The 27,668-nt window shown below is 44.8% G+C and overlaps 1 protein-coding gene across 2 annotated transcripts; it reads left to right on the top strand.

Annotated features, from left to right (window-relative positions):
- The first annotated feature begins 269 nt into the window (after positions 1-269).
- On the top strand, positions 270-26,432 carry LOC137525868 (histamine N-methyltransferase A-like). Of its 2 annotated transcripts, XM_068247080.1 has the most exons (6): positions 270-348; positions 7,027-7,073; positions 8,076-8,183; positions 15,371-15,501; positions 18,710-18,803; positions 25,989-26,432. In XM_068247080.1, exons 3-6 carry the CDS (start codon positions 8,081-8,083, stop codon positions 26,339-26,341), a joined length of 681 nt encoding a protein of 226 aa, XP_068103181.1. In that variant the 5' UTR covers positions 270-348; positions 7,027-7,073; positions 8,076-8,080; the 3' UTR covers positions 26,342-26,432. The 2 variants fall into 2 exon arrangements, with proteins under 2 accessions (XP_068103181.1, XP_068103182.1); XM_068247081.1 differs by lacking the exons at positions 270-348; positions 7,027-7,073; positions 8,076-8,183 and adding an exon at positions 14,390-14,604.
- Positions 26,433-27,668: the final 1,236 nt, after the last annotated feature.

The raw sequence follows: 27,668 nt of genomic DNA, 5'->3' as shown, positions 1-27,668 counted from the left end.
CAACAACCACTGTGAACATGGCCTAGAGGTGGCCACTAACGATCCAATTTCTAGCAAAAAATCATTTGAGCAATCAGATAATCCTGATCGAAAGTGAAATGTCGTAATACATCGTTCCCAGCACCATCAACGAACCAAACTTTGCTTCCTGTCCATCCCAACCAACAAGAAAATCCACATGTTCATTTGACAAAAATACAATCGGACGATTTTTATGTTTTTATAATGGTTCGTAATCCATTGTACATTCTCTTTACTCGCATTTCCCAGACCCTTGACCAGCAGTCAAGGGAGGCTGGTGTGAAGTGGAGATGGTGATGGGCCGGCCAGAGGAGCAGCACCCCGAAAGTAAGTAATGGTGCTCCCAGGCCCGGATTTAGCTCACGGGAGCCTATAGGCACAGATGTCCTGGCACCTTAGATTTCGCCCTCCATGAACCTACAAACACCCACCAAACCGCATTACAAGTGTACTGGCTGGCCCAGCTGTCACTTCTTCCTTACTTCCCTTGCCCGTCATAGGTAGCTACAGGAGTCCCTTAGCATTAGTCAGCCAGAACTACCCTCAGTATTAAGTAGCTAGAGCTGCCCTGACTAAAGGGAGATCTCATCAGTCTAATGCTGAGAGCAGGGTGAGTAACCTCTCATTTACACTCCCATCAGGACAGAGGCGTAGCTAGGTACTTCGGCGCCCGGGGACAAAGAAAGTTTTTGCGCCCACAATAGACCCTTGTGACGCGCAATGGAGCCAAATGTACATGAAGTTGCAATGCAGCAGAGAGGAAGATACTGAAATGCAAACAAATGTTGCTTAACTATGAAGTTATAACATTAAACTGAGCTCACACTCTAATCCTACCATAGTCATAGCCTAATGCCCTACCATATTATTGTTATGTATTTATATAGCACTGACATCTTGCAGCACATTGCAGAGTACATAGTCATGTCACTGACTGTCCTCTGAGGAGCTCACAATCTAATCCTACCATAGTCATAGTCTAATGTCCTCCCATATTATTATGTATTTATATAGCATTGACATATTCTGCAGCACTGTACAGAGTACATAGTCATGTCACTGACTGTCCTCAGAGGAGCTCACAATCTAATCCTACCATAGTCATAGTGTAATGTCCTACCATATTATTATGTATTTATATAGCACTGGCATCTCCTGCAGCACATTACAGAGTACATAGTCATGTCACTGACTGTCCTCAGAGGAGCTCACAGTCTAATCCTACCATAGACATATTCTAATTTCCTACCATAGTCTAGGCCATTTTATTTTGGTGGGATCAGAATGTTTTTTGGAATGTGTGAGTAAACCAGAGTGCTTTGAGGAAACCCACACAGATAAATGGAGATTGCATGCTGCCTGAGATTCAAGCCAGGGACTGCAACTTTGTGAGGGTACAGGCACACATGGAATTGGGGCACTTGGGCTCTGGAAGAAGCCGATAGTATGATCCCCCCTAACATTGTAGTATATCAGCAGACCTTATTGACTGCTAACTCTATGCTTGGATTCAACATCACTAAATGGCCACTGCTAACTGGAACTGGAGACCTCATAGCCGCTGCTAACTCCAGCACCCAACCACTGCTAGACAGATTTCAGTGCTCAAAATACCTTGTCAGCATTACCATAGTCATTCTACAGTATGTCATGACCTATTGCAGCACCCAAATGATAAGGCATGCTGTGCACCCTTTTTTAACTGTTTTGGCACAATGACAACATGCCATCTTAAAGCAATAAATATGCATATAGTGATGCCAACATTATCAGCAATAATTTTGGCCACAATGTTGTTGCCTAAAGATATGTGCACTGAAACTACTGTGCTTTACTAGCAAATACCACTATGCTAAATGAGATAGATGGGAGGGGGCAGGAATGTGGGAAAAGGATAAAGCTGTGAAGGTGAAGAGACAAAGGAGGGAGAGAAAGAGACAGAAAGGAAGAGAGAAACTGAAACAAAATAAAAGAGTAGAGGAAAGATAAAAATCAATGGGGGAGGGAGAGATAGATGACACACAAGAAGAAGCACAGCATATATGGAGGAGGGGAGAGAGAGTGAAAGGAGTTACATGTGCAGAGGAGATCTGACCCACATAGTTAAAAAAAATGTCTATGTCCCTCTGCTAGTGGGGAAGAAGGGGGCGATCCTTGACCAGCAATAACCACACAGACCTGTGCTGGCCGAAGCACAGGCTGATAAGCGGCAGAGACTGACACACTAAATAGATCATGAGAGCTGACGCTGAGCAGACAGACAGACACTGCTCGCCCCCCAGCCTGTCTTTGAATTCGTAAGACTGCTCCAGATCAACATTCTTTCTTTACCTGGGGGTGCCGGGCGGGCAGACTCGGAGGAGCTTTAACTGTTACATTGTTACTCGTCTCTGCATTAGCAGCAGAGACAAGTTGAATTTGGCTGCTGCTGGCTCGGTGACTCCGCTCTTTCTAACTCCCGCTCCACAGACAAACCTATCTCTGCCTCCCTGCCTCGTCGGCTCGGCTCCTCCTCCTCCTCACACCCCGCAGTGAGTCATGGGGCTGGCTCTGCGCAGCGTTCCACTGTCTGGGGACTGACATCACTGATCTCATATGGAGATGCCGGCCCTGCGAGCAAGCCCAGCAAGGAAAAAAAAAAAAGACATTGCACGGCAGGGCGCCCTTAGGGACCCAGCGCCCGGGGGCACATGACCTACCCCGCCCGCCCCAAGCTACGCCCATGCATCAGGACTATGAATAGGGAAGGGAGGGAGGCTCTCAGGGAGGGGAGTAAGCCGCGCGTACGTACAAAAAGGGCGCCTGGACAAAAAGGGCGCGGGGTGTAAACTCTAAATAATAATTAATCATTAATAGGGTTTATAAATATAGTGTGCTATATTTCGTTTACAAATAATGTTTAACAAAATTATAAATCATTAAATAATGTTTATGAAATCGGAAATTGTGAAAACGTTAATCTTCCCTGTTTCAAAAGTTAAACTTATAATTACGTTTATAAAAAAACCAATAATATATGTTTAATTGTTATAATTGTATATTATTGTGAATAACCGTCATTTATGGTTTGTTCTTATAATAAAATCTGAAAATATTGTTTATAAAGATGATATAAATATAACTACGTTCGTAATAAGTGTTGTAATACATTAGTAATTATTACTAAAATTTTACTAAAACTATACCTAAGCCTACTCTTACACAGAACCCTACCTGTACCTATCCCTAACCCCTAGACTCCCCTGTTGGTGCCTAAACCTAAGACCCCCCTATTGGTGCCTAAACCTAAGACCCCCCTGTTGGTGCCTAAACCTAAGACCCCCCTGTTGGTGCCTAAACCTAAGACCCCCCCTGTTGTTGCCTAAGTACCCCTCCCTGTACCTACCCCTAACCCCTAGACCCCCCTCTTGGTGCCTAAACCTAAGACCCCCCTGTTAATGCCTAAGCCTAAGACCCCCCTGTTAATGCCTAAGCCTAAGACCCCCCTGTTGGTGCCTAAACCTAAGACCCCCCTGTTGGTGCCTAAACCTAAGACCCCCCTGTTGTTGCCTAAGTACCCCTCCCTGTACCTACCCCTAACCCCTAGACCCCCCTATTGGTGCCTAAACCTAAGACCCCCCTGTTGGTGCCTAAACCTAAGACCCCCCTGTTGTTGCCTAAGTACCCCTCCCTGTACCTACCCCTAACCCCTAGACCCCCCTATTGGTGCCTAAACCTAAGACCCCCCTGTTGGTGCCTAAACCTAAGACCCCCCTTTATTATGTGGATAATAATGTTTTACTAATTGTGGATTCAAAAAATATTTTGCAATTTACATTACGTACTGATCGCTTTATTTTGTGAATAATAATGTTTTACAAACAGTAAGGGATAAAACTTTAAATAATATTTTAATTATTTAAATAAGATAAATATGTTTAGTATTTTCATAAACGTTATTCAGCACGGGTGCATTTTATAAACGTAAATCACCACAAGTTCAGTTATAAATCATTAAACATCGCCGGGCGCCGTTTGTAAACTTTATTTAGCTCCTGGCGCCGTTTATAAACTTTATTTAGCTCCGGCGCCCTTTTTTCCTACTCGGCGCCCATTAAACGCTATTTATTATGGGAGTGAATGGCGGCGCCCTTTTTGTCCACTAGCGGCATGCGCCCTTTTTTCCCAGCTCCGTAAGCCGCCTCTCCATCACAAGGCGCCTGTGGGCACGTGCCTACAGTGTCTTATGGTAAATCCGGCCCTGGGTGCTCCCCTCAATCGTCACCCCAAACAGCAGTGTCAGTTTAGAACCTCCTTAATGGGAATGTTCGTTTAAAAAAAAATGTTAAATGAAACCTAAACAGAGAAGGAGATGGATTTTTCCTTTTAAAATAATACCAGTTGCCTGACTCTCCTGCTGTTCCTGTGTCTCTAATACATTTAGCCACAGCCCCTCAACAAGCATGCAGATCAGGTGCTCTGACTGAAGTCAGACTGGATTAGCTGCATGCTTGTTTCAGGCGTGTGATTCAGCCACTACTGCAGAAAAAGAGATCAGCCGGGCTGCCGGGCAACTGGTATTGGGTAAAAGGAAACATCCATATCCCTCTCAGTTAGGGTTCCCTTTAAAATTGGTGCTCAGTTCCATTTAAGTGGTGCACTGCGGTGCAGAATAATGGCTGCTCTGTAATGTGGCTCGCTGTACTGCAATGCACCACCTATAGCGGCGTTCACAGTGCGGCTGGGGCACTGCGCAATGAGGGCATACAGCATGGTGATGCACTACATGCGGTGTGTTACGGCAAAATGCGTGTGTTAACAGTTGAAGTGAAGCATGCTTTTCATTGGACTGTATGCTTCACTGTACCCAACGCAACGCGAGCATAATGTGCAGTGCTGCTTTCCCGATCGGTTGTGTTCCTGCTATCACAGGAAATGCAAAGCAACAACCACTGCGAACATGGCCTAAAGGTGGCCACTAACAATCCAATTTCTAGCAAAAAATCATTTGAGCAATCAGATAATCCTGATCAAAAGTGAAATGTCGTAATACATCGTTCCCTACACCATCAACGAACCAAACTTTGCTTCCTGTCCATCCCAACCAACAAGAAAATCCACATTTTCATTTGACAAAAATCCAATCGGACGATTTTTATGTTTTTATAATGGTTCGTAATCCATTGTACCCATCAATGGAGATTATTTACAACCAATCACATTGGATCCGAATTATCTGATCGAATTAATGTTTTTTTTTGCTAGAAATTGGATGGTTAGTGTCCACCTCTTTCACACCAAGACGTTGCGTTTTAGGGGACGTTAAGGTCGGTCGCATAACGAGCCCCTAACGCAACGCATGGTGGTGTTGAAGTTGGATGTCAGATTGAGCTGCGTTATGAGCAGGGCCAGCCCTAGACTATTTGCCGCCTGAGGCAAAAAAAAAATTTCCGCCGCCGCCCCCCCCCCCCCCCCCTGGGGGGCCGCCGAGCTGGAGGGGTAGCTGGCAGGACGGGGGTATTGGGCCTAGCGGCGGGGAGGGGGTCGTACCCCCCCTCCCTCGCCTGGGTCCCCCGAACTGCGCTACCCTCCAGCCTTAAATACAAGCAGCCGCTATGTGTAAGAGGCACGGGCGGGTAGGACTCACCTCTTCCTCGTTCCAAGCGTGCGCTCCACTGACGTCACTTCCTTCAGCGTTGCAGGAAGTGACGTCAGTGGAGCGCACGCTTGGAACGAGGAAGAGGTGAGTCCTACCCGCCCGTGCCTCTTACACATAGCGGCTGCTTGTATTTAAGGCTGGAGGGGAGCGGAGCACGGGGGACCCAGGCGAGGGAGGGGGGGTCCGACCCCCCTCCCCGCCGCTAGGCCCAATACCCCCGTCCTGCCAGCTACCCCTCCAGCTCGGTGGCCGGCTCCCCGCACCCACGGACGGGCGGGTGCCGCCCCTGGAATTTTGCTGCCTGAGGCAAAAGTTTCACCCCGCCTCATGAGCGGGCCGGCCCTGGTTATGAGGCTCTTGGTGCTATCCTGGGAAATCCGAATCTTTTCAATGATTCGGATGATTCGAATTGGATCATTGAAAAGATCCAGATCTTTGAACCGAATCTTTGAATCATTTTACTAGCAGGAATCAGGGGGTGCAGCAGAGTGAGAGGTGCAGGAGAATGAAGGCACATTGAGGGTGCTAATGGGGAAGGGAGAGATGCAGCAGGAAGATTGTGCTTGTGCACAGAAGCTGCAGTTCCTGTTTCTTCCAGACATCCACTGTGAACCAAATCCTTTCTTGTGATGATTCGACTCAAAAAAGATCCAAAGATCCGAATTGTTCATGATCTGGACAACACTACAGTGCAGTGAATATTAATTAGCCATGTGGCTAGGAACAATAGCGACTCTCCCCTTACTGAGCATGTGCAAACAGTCTAACGCAGCTAAAACCACCTATAACGCACAGCATGCTGCACTTTCATTATACGTGCAGCGTTACAATGTAATGCAACGTGGGCACTGTGAACAGCCCATTGATTTTTCATTACTGTGAGTTGGGCTGCCTTACAGGCTGCACTAACGTGCACCTGTAACGTCCCACTGTGAAAGCAGCCTAAGAAAATGTGTAAATGTTAAAACAGGAAGTATTTTGAAGCCCTTGCAGATCGGAGATCTCCAGTGGTGAATGGAGGTATTTATAGCTGCCACCGCCGCTGCTGCCACTTAGATAGGTGCAGGAGGGGAGCGCAGAGGGGAGAGCCCGAGGTGAGGGAGGGGGGGACTGTCCCCCCTCCCCACTGATGTGCAAAGCTCTCCCCTCACGCTGTGACCCCTCCTGCCCCCCCCCCTAAAATGGCCATGAGCTGGCCCCCCCTGGGTCCCGCTCAAATTTTTGCAGGGGGGCCTGGGGACTTCTAGTTACACAGATGGAAAGCATATTTTGATGCCAGGGTTTATAAAACTTTTGGTGGCTTGAATTTGTTGACTAATGATGCCCCACTGTTGTTCACTGTCGGTTTTTGTTTTTTGTTTTTTCAGTTATGCGAAACCGTCCTTCAATGTGTTGGGAATCGGCAGTGGTTCAGGTCAGTCTCAGTTCTGAAAAACGAAAAAATAAAAAAATGCTTAAAGTACATCTGAAGTTAAAGGACTACAGAAGCGAGAGGTATGTGGAGGCTGCCATATTTATTTCCTTTTAAACAATACTGGTTGCCTGGCTGTCCTGCTGATTCTCTGCCTCCAATACATTTAGCCACAGCCCCTGAACAAGCATGAAGCAGATCAGGTGTTTCTGACATTCTTGTCAGATCTGACAAGATTAGCTGCATGCTTGTTTCTGGTGTGATTTAGACACCACTTCAGCCAAATAGATCAGCAGGGCTGCCAGGCAACTGGTATTGTTTTAATGGGAAAAAAATATGGCAACCTCCATATCCCTTTCACTTAGTTGCCTTCAAAGGGATATAGCGGCTGCCATATTAAAAATAAAAAGTCAAAAGCACATGTAGATTTAGCAGGGGCTGTATCACTACTTTCCATGGGGCAAATCAGATTCTAAAAGGTAAATACTTACCTGCCTTGATTAATCAACTATTCTAATGGCAGGCTGGTAGCGATCGGTTGTTTCTAGTGGCAGACTGGTAGTGATTGATCAATGCTAGCAGGCTGGTAGTGATCAGCAGCTGATGCTAGTGGCAGGCTGGTAGTGATTGGTTGATGCTAGTGGCAGGCCGGTAGTGATTGGTTGATGCTAGTGGCAGGCCAGTAGTGAGCCACTGAGTCTCATTTTGTTTTGTTTTACAGACATTACATCAGCCTGTAGTGTTTTCTTTTCCTCTTTAACTTAAGGGGCGACTCCAAATCCAGGTCTGGAAGTCTGGATGCAATCCAGGGATGCATCCAGACCTCCATGGGTTAATACATTTGATTTCCATTGATAATTGTGTGTGATTTTGTTGTCAGTACATTCAACTATGTAAAGAACAAAGTATTTAATAAGAATATTTCACTCATCAGATCTAGGATGTCTTTTTTGTGTTCCCTTTATTATTTTGAGCAGTGTGTTTACTCACCCTACTCTGTTCCAGGGAAAATGGATATACACTTACTTTCCACGATACAAAAATTAAGGCCTGACTTGAAGATCTATAATGAGACCATTGACCCAAGCCAGGAAGAGATGGACCTTTTCAAGGGTAAGTGACGCAACAAGTGTCAAAACTGGACAGCTGAAGACTAGAAAAACAGCCGGTCTGATAATTCTACATGGTGGGTCTGCATTTGGTGTTACCACTATGATGTCATGGAGCCAGCCTGCCTTGTGTCAGCAGGCCAGGCTGGGAATGGTTTGGGATACAGGAGAACAGGAGATTAATAAAAAACCACTATGGCGAAAAAATGAAAAAATGTAAAATGAAAAGTACATGTTAACACATATAAATAAGTAGTACATTACTCCCAGAGTAAAATGAGCCATAAATTGATTTTCTCCTATGCTGCTGTCACTTACAGTAGGTAGTAGAAATCTGACAGAACTGAAAGGTTTTGGGCTAGTCCATCCTTCATGGGGGATTCTCAGCATGACCTTTAGTCTTTAAAAAGACACTCTCTGAAAAGGATCTATACAAAGATGCTGGACAGCCTCCCTGCTCGCTGCACACCAGGGGCGTTCCCAGGGTCCTTGGAGATCGGGGGCACCTGTGGGCACCAGGTGGGGGGCATATGCCGCGGCAAAAAAATGGGCGTGGTCATGATGTGAGTGGGCGTGGCCATGGGTGGGGCCAAACGTACATTAACTTAGCAGCGGTGTAAGCTACAGATAACAGGCCTGCCCATCGAAATACTGGATGGAGCTCCCTGTCCTTTATTTAGATAATTTACGATCAGTATAGGCATAGATCAAAGATGTATACGCACATACAATTTTGACAATTCACTTATCTATCGCAAAGTGGCAACAGCAATTTAAACTAAATACTGTACAAACGTTTTAACACATACATGAACATTATGGAAAATCCAAGTTGAAAAACTGTGAAGATAAACAATTTCATCCATGTAACTCCTGAAAAAATGTATTTATTTTTTCAGAACCTTCCAGTTTTATTTTCTGTTTTAAAAAGCTAAAAAAGTAGGTTTAATGCTATTGTCTCATATGATGATGATTCAGCTTTTCCCATAGTCTTGCAGTTAGCAATCATGTGACCTCCAACAAGACAAATTCAGCAATCATGAGGCCCCCAACATGACAAAGTCAGCAAGCGTGAGGCCCCCAACAAGACAAATTCAGCAATCATGAGGCCCCAAACATGACAAATTCAGCAATCATGAGGCCCCCAACAAATCATGAGGCACCCAACAAGACAAATTCAGCAATCTTGAGGCCCCCAAAAAGACAAATTCAGCAGTCATGAGGCACATAAATAGACAGCATTTCACATAAATAGGCAGAATGCCCCCTTAATATGGTAGACACCTCTCACCTGGCTTCTGAATTCTCCTCTACTGGCTGCTGTGCCTGGCAATACGGTTTTTGGCTGGATTGGGGATGATGTGTGGGCTGAAAGGCCTGGCAGTGATGCTGTGGCCTGGCTGGTGGTGATGCTGTGGCCGATGTTGTGGCTGGGTTGGCTGGCAGTGATGCTGGGCTGTGCTAGGCTGGTTGAAGTGAATGCTGGCCTGACTGGTGGTGATGTTGTGGCCCTTTTGACAGTGATTCTGGGCTGGCTGGCCTGGATAGTTTAGGTAGCGACAGGTGCCCCCAATTAAGGTAGCGCCAGGAGTCCCCCAGTTCAGGTAGGGACAGGAGACCCCCAGCTCATTTAGTGACAGGAGCCCCCCAGCGTATGTAGTGACAGGAGGCCCCAGTTTAGGTAGTAACAGGCACCCCCCAGTTAGGTAGTGAGTAACAGGGACACCCAGTTAAATAGTGAGTGACAGCAGGGACAGCTCTGCTCCGCCATCAGTCTCCCAGCGATGTGACATGGCTGTCCCCCTGGGAGACACTGCAGCAATCCGCTGTCATAGGCTGATGCCTATGACAGCCGATCACGCTGATTGGCTGGCGGGGGGAGGGAGGGATGCATAAAAAAAAAGTGAAATTTATCTTTAAAAAAAATCGAATAAATATTTATATAAAAAAATAAACATTGGGAGAGCGATCATTGCCCACCAACAGTAAGCTCTGTTGCTGGGCAGAAAAGGGAGGTGGAGGATGACTTGTGTGCTGAGTTGTATGGCCCTACAGCGAAGCCTTAAAGGTGCAGTGGCCCTATTAGTAAAAATAGCCTGGTCACTAGGGGGGGTTTAAGACCGCGGTCCTAAAGAGGTTAACCTCTTTAGATTTCAGGATGTGAATTTCATGTCCCTAATCATCCCTCCTGTGTATTCCTGGACGTGGAATTCACATCCTGCAGTTAACCATTTAAGTCTCCTGGATGTAGAAGCTACGTCCAGGAGGCCATGTGCGCTCCCACACCCGATCGCACGTGTGCACGCATGCTCCCGGCCGTGGATCATTAGCCCAGGAATCAATCAATCGGGACATGGTGCCCAATGATTGATTCCTCTCCCCTGCAGAAAAAGTGACCACTTCTCTCGGAAGCCTCGCTTTTTCTGCCTCTTGCGTCTCCCTACGTCCCTCTAAGCGTACATGTTATGCTTAGAGTGATGTCATGTAAACAAACTCATGGCTGCCATCTTGTGGCCAAAAAGTAAAACTACATCTAAATGTAAAAAAAATAAAAATACACTCATATCTGCATAACAAATTACTATTTACATCCAACCCTCCCAAAAATACCAAAATAAAGGGTTTAATAAAAAAAAACCAAATAAAAACCATTACAATTAAAAAAAATACGTAAATATTTACCTAAGGGTCTAAACTTTTTAAATATCAATGTAAAGATGAAATATTTCTATTTTTTTTAATTATAAGCTTGTAAATAGTGATGGATGCAACGAAAAAAATGCACTTTTATTTCCAAATAAAATATTGTCACCATACATTGTGATAGGGACATCATTTAAATGGTGTAATACCTGGGACTATTAGGCAAATACAATATGTGTTAATTATGGAGGCATGTATTATTTTAAAACTATAATGGCCGAAAACTGAGAAATAATGGGTTTTTTCCGTTTTTTTTTTATTCTTACTGTTAAAATGCATTTACAGTGAAGTGGCTCTTAGCAAAATGTACCACCCAAAGAAAGCCTAATTGGTGGCGGAAAAAACAAGATATAGATCAGTTCATTGTGATAAGTAGTGAAAAAGTTATAGGCTAATGAATGGGAGGTGAACATTGCTCGGATGCATAAAGTGAAAACGACTGAGTGAACATTGCTCGGATGCATAAAGTGAAAACGACTGAGGGCTGAAGTGGTTAAAATGCTGTCGAACGCTTACATGTGTGCGCGCATGTCGGTCGGACCCTTAATTAATAAAGTGTTTCTCCCTTAATTAATAAAGTGTCTCTCTTCAAATAATAACTCCTACCTAACTATTTAACCCGTTGTGTCACCTGTACTTAGCCCTAAGATTAATGGACACCTGTAATGGCTGCCGCCCGTAGTGATCGGATGCGGTCGCTAGGGTGACAGCTCCAGGACTCAACACTGTACATATGCTGTTGCCTAGCAATGTATCTGTACAGCACTGGGGTTCCCAAACTGTGTGCCATAGCATTCGGATCCAATCGCTGAAAACGCACAAGCTGGCGATTAATGGTATACCACATTCCCAACTAGTGATGAAATGTAGGGTATCATTTTAACCGGGAAAAGACAATTAACATATTTTTAGATGTTTTATAACTGTGGTGGTACTTGTCATGTGACATTTGTGAAGGGTAAAATGTGAAAAAAAATGTGTTTTTTCTGCACCGACACTTATTTTCTGGCTATAAAATGCCTATGAAATGAAATAATTTGTGAAAACAAATGTTACCCAAAGAAAGCTTTGATTATCCTAAAAAAATACATGTTTAGCACTTTGATGGCTAAAGCTAACACTTTACTACTGAGGGGTACTCAGTAGTAGCTGACTTCTCTACCAGAACAATTTTAACCTTTCAGCGCTATTTCCATTCATTCACCAATAGCTTTATTACTACTCATCACAATGAAACTATCTATATCTTGTTTTATTTGCCACCAATTGGGCTTTCTTTGGGTAGTACATTTTGCTAAGAATTATTTTATGCTAAAAGCATTTTAACCGGAAAAATAAGAAAAAAAATGGGAAAAATTCATTATTTCTCAGCTTTGGCCATTATAGTTTTAAAATAATACACGCTACAGTAATTAAAACCCACACATTTTATTTGCCCGTGTATCCTGGTTATTGCAACGTTTAAAATATTTCCCTAGTACAGTGTATGGCGCCAATATTTTATTTGGGAATAAAGCTTCATTTTTTTCAGTTTTGCATCCATCACTAATTACACAAGCCCATATTTTTTTTTAAACAGTAATATATCCTCTTGACATACATGTTAAAAAAGTTCAGCCCCTAAGGTAACTATTTATATACTTTTTTTTAATTGCAATTTTTTTTCTTTTATTGTATGCAAAAGTTTTATATGGGTAACTATGTGACGTGTAAGAGGTAATCAGCAGTGATAGGTGCCCACTATTATTAGAGTGGGTATACTATTAGAGTGGGCACAGTGGAGCCTGATGTAATCACAGACTCGCCTATCATTACTGGGATCTCTGTCCCTCTTGATCAGCACCCAAGAAGTGGTTGCCAATATGCAGTAGTTGCCAGTGGCATAGCCAAGGAGCTGTTGGCCCCAATGCATATTTTACATTGGGGCCCCCCAAGCACTCTATACATAACAATTGATACGGCACACAAAAAACCTGTCAATGGCAACCCCAGTGTCAGAGGTGCAAGAAGGGGATGGGGAGCAGTTTGTTAATGATTACCACTATTCAAAGTATCTATAGAAGTGATTATTATGAGCACATGACCTATAGAGAGCTAATACTGCAGTTGAGGGAGGGGCCTGATGCGGTCGCAAGCTCTGTACCCCCTATTGATACGCCCCTGGTGGTTGCTATGCATTAGTAGATGCAAAACTGCAGTAAGTGCTAAGGTGCAGTGGGTGCCCAGATGCAGCAGGTGTTAAGATGCGACAGTCCAGTTTGTTGAGAAGTTGTAGTGGATGCTAAGTCATATTGGCTGTTAATTTGCAGGGGGTGCTAAGCAGTATTGGATGCTGAATGAGTAGCAAATGGTGCTAAACAGTATTGAGCGCAATGTGAGTGCTAATTGGTAAAGGGGGCCATGTGAGTGCTGGGTAAATGCCACAAGTGGGTACTGGGTGCATGTAAGTGTTGTGGGCTGGATATGAGCAAGTAGTAAGTGCCATGTGGGGTCTGGATGTGTGCCATAGGAGAGTACTGGGTGTCATATGGGTTCGGACCATGGTTGGGTGCTATTTGGGTGCAGGCCATGGATGGGTACTAGGTGCATATGATGGCTAGGTACTGGGTGCCATGTGGGTGCACACCATGAAGGGTATTTGGTGCTATGTGGGTATTCCTAAAAGTCGGTACTGGGTGCCATATGGGAGCAGTTTGTCAGGTGTGGGTGGTACTAAAACCCATGTGGGGCCAAGTGCTGGCTATGGAGGGAACTTGGTGCTGTGTTAGTAGTACTGTGTGCCATGTGGGTGTGGGTGTTGATTATGGGTGGCATTGGTTGTCATGTGGGTCCTAGATGCAGGTACTGGGTGCCAGCTATATGTGTAGGGGTAATGGGCACCATACTGTATGGGCGATTAATGGGGGGGGGGGAGGGTTATGTGTGCCATGTGTGTGCTTTAGTGCAATGGCTGGAGTGTAATGTTGAGTGCAATGTTGAAAGCAGGTTCTGGGTGACATATGAGTGCTTGCTATAGTGGGGGCTACAGGCTGAGTGTAATGTGGGTGCTGGATATTGGGGGGAATGGCTCTGGGTGCAGGGTAATGGGAGGTCACTGTGAGTGCTTCTGGGGGTGGGAGAAGTGCCGCTAGGATAGGAAGAGGTAACTAATGGTGGCTGGGGCAGGTAGAGGTAAGTGTGGGTGCTGGAGGAAGGGGAGGTCACTGTGGGTGCTGGGTGTTGGTAGAGGTCACTGAGGGTGCTGGCGATGGGAGAGGTCACTGTATGTGTTGCGGGGGGGAGGTCCTGTGGGTGCTTCTGGGGACAGGAGGGGGTACCACTGGGGGAGGGGGAAGGTCACTGTTGATGCTGGGGAGGGAAAGGTTACTGTGGGTGCTATGTGGAGGGATAGGTCACTGTGGTTGCCAGGAGGAGGGAGAGGTCACTGTGGTTGCCAGGAGGAGGGAGAGGTCACTGTGGTTGCCAGGAGGAGGGAGAGGTCACTGTGGTTGCTGGGGAAGGGAGAGATCACAGAGAGTGCAGCTGTCAGGGAGACACCATCTCGTATATACTCCTTAAATGGCACACCTGGCTTGCAAGTAGTCCTTTGTGCCCGCCTGGTCCAGTCTTTACAGACTTAACTCCTCAATTCAACAAGATGACCAGCACTGAAGATTTTCCATGGGTTGTTTATTCACAAATAGTGCGAATACCCAGCCATCATTCAATGTACAAGATAGGATGTAAGTACAGCTCTGAAGTACTTATAGCTTTAGGATGCACACAGCACAGCAGGATACACCTGAAAATCAGTGTGTTTACAGCATGGCTGGGCAGTAGTCAGCACAATGGACAGTTGCTGTTTTGAGTGGTTCCCTGCCACTGCACTTGACAAAGACGTTGTTCCTTCTACTGGCCTCTGAGGAAGCTTTGTAAGCGAAACAGCTGTCAGGCCTCCTTCACCCCCACTCCATCCCGATGTATCCTACCACCCTGGATTAAAGGTACCTTCTTTGCAACAATTAGTGCCTCCTCCTCTTTACTCTTTTCATATGCATGCCTGCCTCCGGAGTGCACAATTGAGAATATGAAGTACGTAATCCGGTGAAGTCACACACCCTTTGGTGGACATCTAGTGCCAGGCTTTTTCTTTCCATTTGCATGCACTTGACAAAGAGCTGGCAACCGCTCGAATCGGCGACTGTCCATTTTCAACCCATTGTAAATCTTCAGTGCTGGTCATCTTGTTGAACTAGGAAGACACCATCTAACTAGCTCCCCACACTAGGATTCTAGTCCAGAGCCTCTTCCCTCCAGTGTCCCTGGTGGGGCGGAGCTTCCCACCGGGTGGAAGGAGCTCCCTACCTATGGTGGGTGGGGCTTCTCATGGCCAGGGCGGAACTTCCTTTGTTTGGCCATAGGGCACTTTTTATTGAAAATGTAAAAAGGGGTATAAGAAATTAATATATATCGTAATTCTCATTCATTTTGTTTTTCTTTCTTTTGTAGACAATCTGTCCCGTGCCACAGGACTGAATAATGTAACCTTTTCCTGGCACAGTAAGGATGTAGTACAATATGAAAAAGATGCCAAGCTAAATAACAACGTTAAGAAGTTTGATCTTATCCATATGATACAGGTGAGTCTATATATACTGACATAGTTACATAGCTATCTAGGTTGACAGAAGACACCAAGCTCATCAAGAGTTATTCTCTATCTCCCAGTATCTAGCAGCCATAGTGGGGGATGGCCTTCAAAGTTAAAGGGTACCTCAAACAAGATTAAAAAAAATACTTATAGTCCACAGGACTCCAAATTTCCATTTCAGACTGAGTGGGAGAAAGATTGTCATGTTGTCCTAGATGCCAAACGGTGGCAGCAATGCTTTGATACGCTGTCAAAAGGTAGTCGGCAGGTGACCAATATGGAAGTATCCCTGCGACTTTTGCATAGGTCCTACTTGGTCCCTGAGAGACTACATTGGACATTGCCCAGATAAATCCATGTTCTCTTTCCGGGGTTACCAGCTCACCTGTACCTTATATCATACATGGTGGTCTTGCCCTGTGGCAACTAAATTATGGAGCAAAATAATCAAATTAATAAATAAGGTACTGATCCTTCACCTATCTGACTATTTGGCCTCAATTCACTAAGAATTAGCACCAATAGGGAGATCCACACAGCCCTGCTTCTCATCCTGATTTGATACGACATGGCGGGAGGCAGGTCTTCACTGTAGCAGAGCAGGGAAAGGTGACATTTTATGAGGCTTTTCTGCATCCCTTTAGATCTGAAAATCTGTATACTCTTATACAGAAGAGTTTCCCCCTGGTGGCTGCAGCACATTTATAGGCATGTTGGGGATACACTGGACAGAAACTCTGACTCATACACCCAGCTCCCTGTCTGACCGCTGATCTGCTCCACAGCTGGTAAGTGACACTTACCAAGCAAGTGAATTGAAGCATGTTTGTTCTGTAAATTACCGAACCTCATTTGGAAAATCTTTGTGAATTTGGAAAAAAAAGTGTAAAATACCGAATGCGGTATTTTACCGACCTAGATGACTTTACCGAACTACCCTTAGTGAATTGAGGCCTATGTCTTTTAGGCTTTCAGCCAGATAACTTGCCTCGTGCAAAGCATATGCTAATGCAATTTATCACAAACGCCACCAAGATGTGAATAACCTCCCAATGGTTTCAGAAATCATTATGCACTGTGGTACTTGAACATGTCCACACCATTATGTTAAACTAACAGATTAAAGCAAACCTAGTTGACAGGAACCGCCACGAAAAGTCTGGCTGCCCTGGACCCAGAATGTCTCCTCAACGGGAATTAGATGTACCCTCTCAAAATTTGAAATATAACAACTTGTTTTTAGTTCCTAGCATTTGATGTGGAAATTAGGCTGTATGTTGCTCCTATGACCAATGCATATATTGTACTTTTCTTTAAAATATTTTATGCCAATAATAACCAGTCTGCAATGTTATGTACATTTGTGCTTTACCCAAGATTGTTATATTAAGTTATTTGTATTGATATGAGGCTGTTTGACCTTAATTTTTGCACTGAAATATGTTGTTTTTTTCTCTTGGCTATTCAATAAAATAGTTTTGAAAGGAAAAAAAATACCTCAGTAGACATTAAAGAGGAACTTTAACCAAGTATTGAACTTCAGCCCAATCAGTAGCCAATACCCCATTACAGTGGCGTAGCTAAGGAGCTGTGGGCCCCGATGCAAGTTTTACATTGGGGTCCCCTAAGCACTCTATACATAACAATTGATATGGCGCACAAAAATCTGCCAATGGCAACTACAGCATCAGAGGTACAATTAGGGGATGGGAAACAGCTTATTAATGATTACCACTGTTCAAAGTATCTGTAGGAGTGATTATTATAAGCACAGGACCAAAAGAGAGCTAATACTGTAGTTGAGGGAGGGCCCTTCGGGGGCCCCCCTGGCCCAAGGGCCCCGATGCGGCCGCAACCTCTGCAACTCCTATTGCTACGCCCCTGCCCCATTACCCACGAGAGTTTTGTTCTGGAATAGATCATCAGTTGATATGGTTGATATTGTGATGAAACCCCTCCCACAACCCTCATGCTACATGGTGGTAATAACATTGGTCAATGATTGGCCAATCATAATTGAAAGTATGTTTCAGGCTTAAGGCTGTGAAATGTAGGGTCTGAGAGAGCACAAATCCTGCCTTAAAGGGACTCCGAGCACCTCTCATGGGCATGCCTTTAAGACTCTGACCGGTACTGCAATTACAATTATATCGCCCAGGAGGTGGCGCAGCACTATTTTTAAATTTTTTTTATTTTTTAAATCATTTAGCGAGCCCAGGGCTCGCTACATGATAGCCGCTGTGCAGCGGCATCCCCCCACCCCCTCCGATCGCCTCCGGCAATCAAAGCAAACAGGAAATCCCGTTCAGAACGGGATTTCCTGTTTGGCTTCCCCCATCGCCATGGCGACGATCGGGATGACGTCATCGACGTCGTGACGTCAGAGGGAGTCCCGATCCACCCCTCAGCGCTGCCTGGCACTGATTGCCCAGGCTGCGCATGGGGTCTTGGGGGGGGAGCGGCGCGGCACGGCGGGTAGCGGCGAATAAGCGCGGAGCGGTGGCGATCAGTATATACACGCAGCTAGCAAAGTGCTAGCTGCGTGCAACAAAAAAAAAATTATGCAAATCGGCCCACCAGGGCCTGAGAAATCCTCTGTGGCAGCTTACCCCGAGCTCAGCTCGGGATTATCCCCCAGAGGGTTAAAGATGCATACCTTTCTGTAGCTTGTGCTCTCCTCTTTCATTTGATGTCTGAATCGCCGTTCTACACCAAATAGTTTTCATTCGATTTCAGCTTAAAAATCACGGTCGCCATCTTGGCTATGTTATAACTTCCGGGTCAACCCTGTCTTCTCAGTTAAAGAAGTGCATCACTGAATGAAGCAGGAAAAGGAAGTGACACGCATGGCCATTGCAAGAGGCTCCTCCAGAGGGGTCATAGTACGACTTTGTTGGAAGTTGTCTGTCTTAAAGGCATGCCCATGAGAGGTGCTCGGAGTCCCTTTAAGCCTGGTACACACATCCACATCGGATTGCCCAATGACTGCCCAATTTTACCCTCTCGGTGTAGCATGAGGGCCAACAGATTTTGAATACTATGAGCAGATTGTGTAGGCAAGCTCTCATACTACATCAAAGGGGTAAAGTGGGCCAATCATTGATCAATCAAAATTGGATGTATGTACCAGGCTTTATACATTCATGTTTCCTTCCTGTCAATTGTCAAGGTATAATTTCCATGTGTTTGTGTTCCAGATGTTGTACTATGTAAAGCCTGTCAAAGAAACACTGGAGTTTTTGAAATCCTGTCTATCCCCAGAAGGAAAAATGGTCATCGTTGTCTTATCAGGTGAGCCGGTATGAAAGCATGAGAAATGACCTGGATTTATACACGAAATCAGGCAATATTGCCAACAATTAGGGTTTTCAGGTATGATGTTATTAAATGAAATATATGGCACCTGGGCACTGGTCTTACACTGTTAGCTTGCCTTCTCTTTTTTTGAGTAAGGTGAGCAGAAGAGGTGCATTCAAGGCCCCTAGACACTCACCAGACCCTAGGAATGCACCTTGATTGCCTTGAAGGTAATTTGGCTCTTGCAGTGTATACTGCTTCCTGTTATTAATTGTGTCTAGGAAATCTTCTCATGCTCTAATGGCTTAACTTACATCTCTACAATCATTGGCCACAATTCACTACGCTCATCTCCTGTTTTTAAAGGAATCAACAATCAAATTATGCTACCCCCACTCTACTTTCCCGGGGCTTCCTCCAGCCCCTGGCAGCCGCTATGTCACACGCCCAACTCCCCTCGCAGCCGAAGACTCGGGGTCCCCGCCGGTGCAGAGGTCGACCTCCAGGTCGTCCTCTACTGTGCCTGTGCGAGCATCGCTGTCAATCACTTCCACGTGGCTTGGAGTGTACTGCGCAGGCGCAGAACTACTGCATCTGCGCAGTACACTCTGGAACACGAGTAGATGATTGACAGCCGCGCTCGCGCAGGCGCAGTAGCCTCTGCACCGGCGGGGACACTGGGCCGCGGGCTCCAAGCGGAGATGTGGCGTGGGACATATTAGCTGCTAGGGGCTGGAGGAAGCCACGAGTAAGTAAAGTGTGGGTTAGCATAATTTGATTGAAGGTTCCTTTAATAATAATGTTGTGCTGTTTTTACTGTTATCACCATGGTGGAAAAGCATTTAGTATTCACCAAGAAATTTACCTCAGGCAAACTTTAAAATAAGGATTCTGTCCTTAAGTCAAGGAGTGACTTCTAAAGTTAAAGTTTCAACCCTAAACCTCCCTGGCGGTTAGCCTGAGCTAAGCTCGGGCTAGCCTCCAGGAGCTTCAATGCAGAGTATAGCGCACAGCGGGTGTTTTTACGCCTTCCTGCCTTCCGAAGCTCTGAATCACTCTGGTGAGATCGTCATCAGTGATCTCACTACTGAGTTACAGCGCCACCCGGAGGACGGAGGGAAAAATGCACCACTGTAGCCCAGGGAGGTGAGTGCTGGGGCTGAGCAGACGTTCTCACGGAATGATTTTTTTCCTGATTTTAGGGGTCTGTGCGGTTTTGAGTCGAAGAACTGCATGTAATCATGAATCAGGAGTCATGATTCGTAATTAAAAACCCGCTGACTTTAACAGTTAATAGCAAAGCCCCTATAGGTTAAGAAGAACAGTGGGAACAAGAGGGAAAACATTTTTCAAAAAGACCTTATAGTTTTTGAGAAAATCGATTTTAAAATTAAAAAAGGAAAAAAGTATACATTTAAATGCGGTAAATACATAGTGGGCCCTTTTCTACTAGAGCGATTGTGATTGCTGAATCGCAAAATCGCAAATCGCTAGTGATTTTTAAATCGCTAGGGTTGTTACCTTATCATAGAAATCACGAGAAGTATTTTCCACTACAGTGATTCGATTTGGAAATCGCTAATCGCAAATCGCAATCGCTTGCTGGAGCGATTTTTACAATGATAATGCAATGCAAATGAAAATCGCAAATCGCAATCGCATAACAGAATTAATGAAAAATCACAATCGCAATCGCTGGCGTTTGTGATTTGTGATTGCGATTGCTAGTGGAAAAGGGCCCTAACTGACATTTACTGCTTGTGATCGGCAAAAACGACTCGTGATCACAAACTACTCATGATCACGAGGCCGTGATGAGCAACCTTACTTACTACAGGCCAGTTTTTTTGCACAAAAATATTTAGAGCCATTCTTTGTTTTCATAGCCCCAAAAAAGTCTGGACACCAAAAAAAGGCCACAAATGTCATCATCATAGAAAGCTATCAACCAGTGCTAGTTAATCAAAATTTCATACAGCGCTCAGATGTCAACAACAATCAATATGATTTATATTACTAAGACATATACAATGTCCACACCAATATGGTGTATACTCCGGATAAACAATGTGTGTCACCCGGTTCCTGAAACTATGGGTGCGCTCTAGATAAAAAGGCTTGAGTAAGTCCTTCAATATTGATATAGGCTTCAATTCATCAAAGGGTGTTCGATAACAAAACCCCAGTCCTTAAAATACCGCATTCGGTATTTTACACTTCACTGTGCTAATTCATCAATATTTTCCCATGTGTGGTAGAGGTTCCTTAAGTTACTGAACTACTAGGCTTCAATTCATCAAAGGCTGTTCAATAACCACAGAGTGGTGCAGAGCAGCTTGGAATGTCCCTGTGTTGTTACAAGCTGATAACAATAGAAGGCATCCAGACATCCCTTTAGATGTAAAGGTGTTATAGTTACTGTTATTTATACTGCCTCTGCTGCTCTGAATCTGTCGATCAGTCTTTCTTAACATTTTATTTATTTGCCACAACGTAGATGAACTTCCTGGAGACATTACAAATGCCATGCTTGGTGATTTCACCACCAGCATCTTTGCATTATCAAACAGGGCCTGAAAGGGTTACACCACCGAAGGGAATCTGGGGATATATTTTGACCCGTTCTCTCTGCTCACTGCCTGGGGGGTCTGAAAGCTTTGTGTGGAGAAGCCTGTGTGACCTATCAGCTGCACTTGCAGGAGAACAGGGGCTGTTTCTATTGGCTGCCTGCTCCTGCTAATCATGAAAACATTCACACAGAAGGCTTTAGAAGCCTGTAACAACAGGGGAGAGCTTGAGATAAACACCGAATGTGTTAGCGAATGTGGGAACCTTGATGAATTAACATTTGTTGAGCACATGTCGGTAATTTATCTCATTGCTGTGTCATTTCAGCTTCTCATTCGGTAACAGCTTTGATGAATTAACATTTTCTAAAGTGCTTCGTTAAGTCAGCTGTTTTCAGCATTACCGAATGCGGTAATGCTTGATGAATTGAAGCCATAGTCTCTGTATCAGGTCAGCGCTTCAAACCATAAATGCACTCTGTGGAAATGGCACCACCACCAGAAACACCCTGAAGGATCCACACTCACCAATGCTGGTGGGCCAGGTATTACAGTGGCCTTATTGTGCCTCTGGGGTATTTTCAAGGCTCCCCACGCCCTGTGGCTGGTCTCTCCCAATCCAATTTCCCTTATATCTTCTTAGATCAAGTTATAGCTCAATGCAAACAAACGCTATCATTGCGCAGATATCAGTTCTAAAATGACACTTTATTAAAAAGGTTCCACTCACTGGTGGTGGTGCCATTTCCACAGAGTGCATTTATGGTTTGAAGTTCTGACCTGGTACAGAGACTATATCAACCAGTGCTATTCAAAAGTATATGAAATGCAGCAAACATTACCTAAACATATGCAAAAGAAATCCCTATAACACCCCTAAACACATTTACAAAGAAAAACCCTATGCATCAGAGGCGTGACTACTGGTAGAGCAGTCCCTACAACTGAAAAGGGGTCAGAGGCTGATAGGGGTGACTTCAAAGGGCCATGAAAGGTACGTATAACCATGTCTGATTCCTTGCGCTACTCTGCATGGTGGAGGAAACAAAGAGATGCAAGACTTACATTGGGTAGACATTGCTATATTGGGGTGATGTGATCATTGGTATTGGGGGAGGGTGACATGGTTGCCACTAGGGATGAACTTCCGAATTCTGCTGAATTCTGATTTCTAAGTTTCCGAATGGGAAATCCGCTTTCTGGAGCAGAAATCGGTGTGCGGCAATCAGAATTCTGCGGAAATACAGCATTACTGAGACTCTGAAATTTTAGGCCAATCACAGGACTCAAAAGCATTGGACCAATCAGAGAATCAGTATTGTACTGCAGAAATCAGATTACAGCATACATTCTAGGCCAATCAGAACACTCAGAAGTATAAGGCCAATCAGCTGGTGCCGATCTGAAATGCATATACCACAATTATTATTATTATTTTTTACAATTCACTAAATTTTATTGACAAAAATAAGGCACTTCTCAGCAAGTAGAAATTAAGTCGGGATCAGAAATCAGCATTTCCGACCATCCCTAGTTGCCACACTTGGGTAAGGGGGTGCATTGTGGCCGCACTGTTATGACGGCGGTGGGGGGGGGGGGGGGAGGGTTCATGGCTGCTAGAGATGGTTAATGAGATGCAAATAATTCTGGCTTATAAACAATTTTAATAGAAGTTGTATGCAGCTTGTAACCGAGTCAATCATTGGTAAGTTAAAGAGTACCTGTGAGGCATAAAATCATAAATCAATTCTCTATTTTTATATGGTAAACAAATAATAAGGATGCTAACCGGATAAACCAAAAGTTAAAAATCTTAATTTTTTGCTCAATAGAATATCATTTACCAGGTCCCCTGGCTCTTTTTTGGTACATCTGCCGCACGATAAAAAAAAAGTTGCAGTGCATGCTGTTTTTTTTTCTCTCTTACTTTCCTCCCCTTTTCCCCTCAGACTCATTGTACAAATCACCCTAAAAGCAATTGCAGTATGCTTTTCAATGAGATAGTTCTCTCTGGGGCGTTCCGTTTGCGTGCCGCTAACAAAAGCGCTGCATGGACCATTTTCAGGGCGATTTGCCCTGAATAGAAGGTGTAGGGAAATCGCAAAGCGCTTAAAAAAGCGCTGCGCTTTCATTAATAAATACATTGTATTTATTCATTTTCAGGGACAAATGAATCACTTACTGACTGACATCAGGAAGTGATTGAAATAATCGCTCTGCTAAAGTGCTTAAAAAACGCTTAGCAAAATCGCTCAAGCGCACAGAAATTGCCGGAAATAGCAAAACAAAAAAAGTTAAAAAAAAAAAAAGGCCAATGTGAACGAGGCCTAAAGGAGGAAATTATATCAGGATTGGCTTCAGACACAGGGATTGTAAAATGGAAACTGACAGAAACAGATTTCTCTTTATTTACTTTATAAAACTCACTAAAATCAAAATGTGGACACTCCAATACATATGTTATGTACGTACAGCAAGATTTATCTGCATATATATGTTTTTTTTCTGAGATAGTATAGCTGACAGCTCCTCTTTAAGGTCCAGATTCATGCTGCATAAATTTACACAATGGCCTCGATTCATAAAAAGCAGTGCGATAAAAAAATCTTGTCGGGAAAATACCGCACTCGGTATTTTCCCGGTCTGTGTGCTAATCTGGGACGGATCTAGGGGGGGGGGGGGGGGGCAAGCGTGTATCTTGCCCCAGGCGCAGTTTGTTGAATTCTTAAAAAGGCGGCAAAATGAATGGCAGTTTAGGCGCCAAAACCTGACCTTTAGGCGCCAAAACCTGACCTTGCCCCAGGCGCAACTTGGTCTTGATCCGTCCCTGGTGCTAATTCATAAAGATTTCCCCAGCTGCCCTTGGAGGTCGGTAAATTACCGCAGCCCATTGAGCAGTAGAGTAGAGCAGTGTCTCGATTCTCTCTTTGCCCTGCAGAAATGACTCACACAGACGGCTCTCTGGCTCTCTCCACTGATGAATCAAACAGACTTCGGCTCTCTGCACTTTGCATTCATCAGAGCTGTCAGACCTGTCGGTAACTTGTTAACGCCTCACTAGAGGTGTCGGTAACTACCGCCAGGCTTACCGCTTGTTGCAGGCTTTAGGGCTCTTTCACATTAGGGCAGATTTTCTGCGTTTCAACGCAAAGGATAAAGTTTGCGTTACCCAAGGTGAAATGAAAGTCCATAGACTTTCATTTTAGCTTTCACATATAACGCAGCCTTTTTGTGCGTTGCGTTCCACTGCACCCAGGCGCAGTTTTTTGGCCAACGCTAGCTTTATGCGTTACAATGTTAGTCAATGTAAAACGCACACTATGCGCGTTTTTAATCCGTTAACGCAGGCAATCAGTCCCAGAATGCAACAGAGGAACAATGTAGAAAGTTGACAACTAAAAGAAAAAAAAATTACCTGCGTTTTTCTATGTGCAGTAACGGATTGAAAACGGATTAAAAACGCACACTCACTGCAGTGCAACGCATATCAAAACGCAGTAAAAGGCATACAACAAAACGTATGCTTTGAGCGTTCTCCAACGCAAGCTCTGATGTGAAAGAGCCCTTATGAATTGACATTTGTTGACAATATACTGTGTTGGCGGTAACTACAGCCAAGTCGGTAATTTATCTCCATGGTCAGTAATGTCAGCTTTTCATGCGGTAACAGCCTTTATGAATTGACACTTTGCTAAGTGGTCGGAAAAGTCTGCTGTTTTCAGCATTACCGCATGAGGTAATGCTTTATGAATCAAGGCCAATATGAGCAAAGAACATGCTTCAACTCAGCATCTGAAAAGACCATCAGCATCTAAATAAAACGCACCTTTTTCCCAGAGTAAAATGTGCTATGAATTACTTTTCTCCTATGTTGCTCTCACTTTTACAGTAGGTGTTAGTTTTGCGATAGTGGTCCTTTAACCATGCATTTCAAAGATATCTGCACCCAGGGCCGGTTCAAGGGGCCCTGTGGCCCTGGGGCAAACTTCATCGTTGGGCCCCCCCCCCCCATTACCCCTCTGCTCCCCGGGGCCCTGCTGCAAGTATATTAGCAGCCAAAATCACCTTATCCCCATCGGGTGAGTGGGCGGCAGCAGCTGCATTCGAAGACACTCTGTCTCCCTCCCACTCTATGACCCGGCGTGTGTTTACACATGACGCGCCGGGTCATGGAGTGGGAGGGAGGCAGCATGTCTCCGAATGCAGCCGCTGCCCGGTCGCTCCCCCGATGGGGATAAGGTGATTATGGCTGCTAATATACTTGCAGCAGGGCCCCGGGGAGCAGTGTGAGCAGGAAGGGGGGTCGGGGGGGGGGGGGGATATCACAGGGTCGGCGCTGCTGGGGTCCAAGCAGAGGTCAGGGCCCCGGGCAAATGCCCCTTTTGCCTCTATGGTAGCGCCGGCCCTGTCTGCACCTTCTGTACTTTGCCTGTTGGCTGTTTTTGGTGTAAACCATGCTTCTCATAGATATCTGCTCCTTCTGTACTATGCCTGTTGTTGGCTGTTTTTGGTGTAAACCATGCTTCTCATAGATATCTGCTCCTTCTGTACTATGCCTGTTATTGGCTGTTTTTGTTGTAAACCACACCTCTCTTCTCCGGTTGTCATGCAGGGGAGAGTGGATGGAATAGGATGACCAGGAAGTACGAGTGGCTATGGAGGGAGGAATTTAATCTGGGCTTGAACTCGGAGGCGGTCACCGATATTCTGGAAGGCCTCTCTATGAAATACGAAATCCACGACATAGACTGCTTCTTCGATGTCACCGAGTGTCTGGAAGAAGGCAACAAAGCTGGGGAGATGCTGCTTGACGTGCTCACAGATTTTGCGCGATTTGCAGAAACCGCCCCACCAGATCACAAGGCCCAGGTCCTGGCGGATATACAGAGCCCGGAATTCAGTATCAGGAAAGACGGGAAGGTCTGGTTTGACACCAGACTGAAAGGCATTGTTGCCAGACTTTAATGCATTTGTACAGCCTCCTCTTATATCATCTCCAAATAGTAAAAGTGGCATTCGGATACCGTACTTACAAATGTATGTGAAGGATTTTATTTCACCAGGTTATATCAAAATAAATAAGTTTGTTTCGACTAGAAACCTTTTCATGGTCTAGAAGTTGTTTTATCAGCAGTACAAGTGATGTGAAACATGCAGATGCTTACTTGTTGAAATAATGCACTCAGTCCCGACAGCAAAGAGTCTAGGATAATAAAAAGTAATAGCTGAAATTACCTAACTGAATGTATGGATTGTATTTAAAATGTCTTTGTTTCAGGAACTGTCCTCTTGGAAATTAGTTTCCCTTTTTTATGTGTTGCGCTACACTGGGGCACTGTCCCCCGTGGCAATCACTGTGCCCCTCCTTACTCAGTAACATACAGTTAACTGTTCCCAGGCTCCAGCAGTGTAGAGTGAACAGGATGGGGTCTCCATGTCAGCCTGAGTCTAATTAGGCATTAAAGAGTAACTGTTAGGCATTACATACAAATTTAATTTTCTAGTGCAGGCTGTTACAATAGTCAAGAGGATGCTAACCAGGCAAATCCAAACTTTAAAGAGAACCCGAGGTGTGTTTAAAGAATGTTATCTGCCTATACAGCCCAGCCTCTGCTGCTATCCCAAACCCCCCTAAGGTCCTCCTGCACTCTGCAATCCCTCCATAAATCACAGCCGTGCTGTGAGGCTGTGTTTATATCTGTACTAGCTGGTCGCCCGGCGTTGCCCGGGTATGTAATTGGCTAGTGTTACCTCTGCCCACTTTTTCTAATCCTAACACACAATTACTCAAGGATGACCTAGTTTGTGAGCTCCTTTGAAAATCAATAGGTGAATTTTGATTAGCTTTTGAAGGCTCCACCCACTTTTCTGAATATTAATCCCAGTCACCCAGTGACCAACTGTGCAAAGTTTAAGAAACCTGCCATTGACAGAGTAAGAAAAACAAAAAGGTTGCTTTCTTAAAACAGAAAGAATTTGCAATAATTCAGGTTGGAGTGATCTTAAAATGTCTCCCAGTGCATCACTGTTGAATATATGCAAATGAACCATTGTTACCCTTAAAAGCTAAACACACCTCCAGAACTGCTGGAATGCAATGATGTGTCACCTTGTTAATTTGTACAGAGCCATAATAATCCAACATGCATACAGACTGTTTTGGATTGTTTGATCCTCATCAGTGCATGGCATGGATTAATTTGGCTCTATGCAGTAGGGCTTGTAACACCGAGAGGTACAGACTAACCAGCAATCTCATGGTGACCCAGCACTCATTGGAGTGGGTAAGGGA

Source organism: Hyperolius riggenbachi, chromosome 7 (genome assembly GCF_040937935.1).
Source record: "Hyperolius riggenbachi isolate aHypRig1 chromosome 7, aHypRig1.pri, whole genome shotgun sequence".
In the NCBI taxonomy this organism is placed as follows: Eukaryota; Metazoa; Chordata; class Amphibia; order Anura; family Hyperoliidae; genus Hyperolius; species Hyperolius riggenbachi.
This window is presented reverse-complemented; position numbering and strand designations above follow the sequence as displayed.

Coding starts and splice junctions, on each gene's coding strand:
- LOC137525868 (XM_068247080.1), top strand. CDS start 8,081: ATGGATATACACTTACTTTCCACGATACAAAAATTAAGGCCTGACTTG. Junction 15,502..18,709: donor ATCTTATCCATATGATACAG/GTGAGTCTATAT, acceptor TTTGTGTTCCAG/ATGTTGTACTATGTAAAGCC. Junction 18,804..25,988: donor GGTCATCGTTGTCTTATCAG/GTGAGCCGGTAT, acceptor GTTGTCATGCAG/GGGAGAGTGGATGGAATAGG.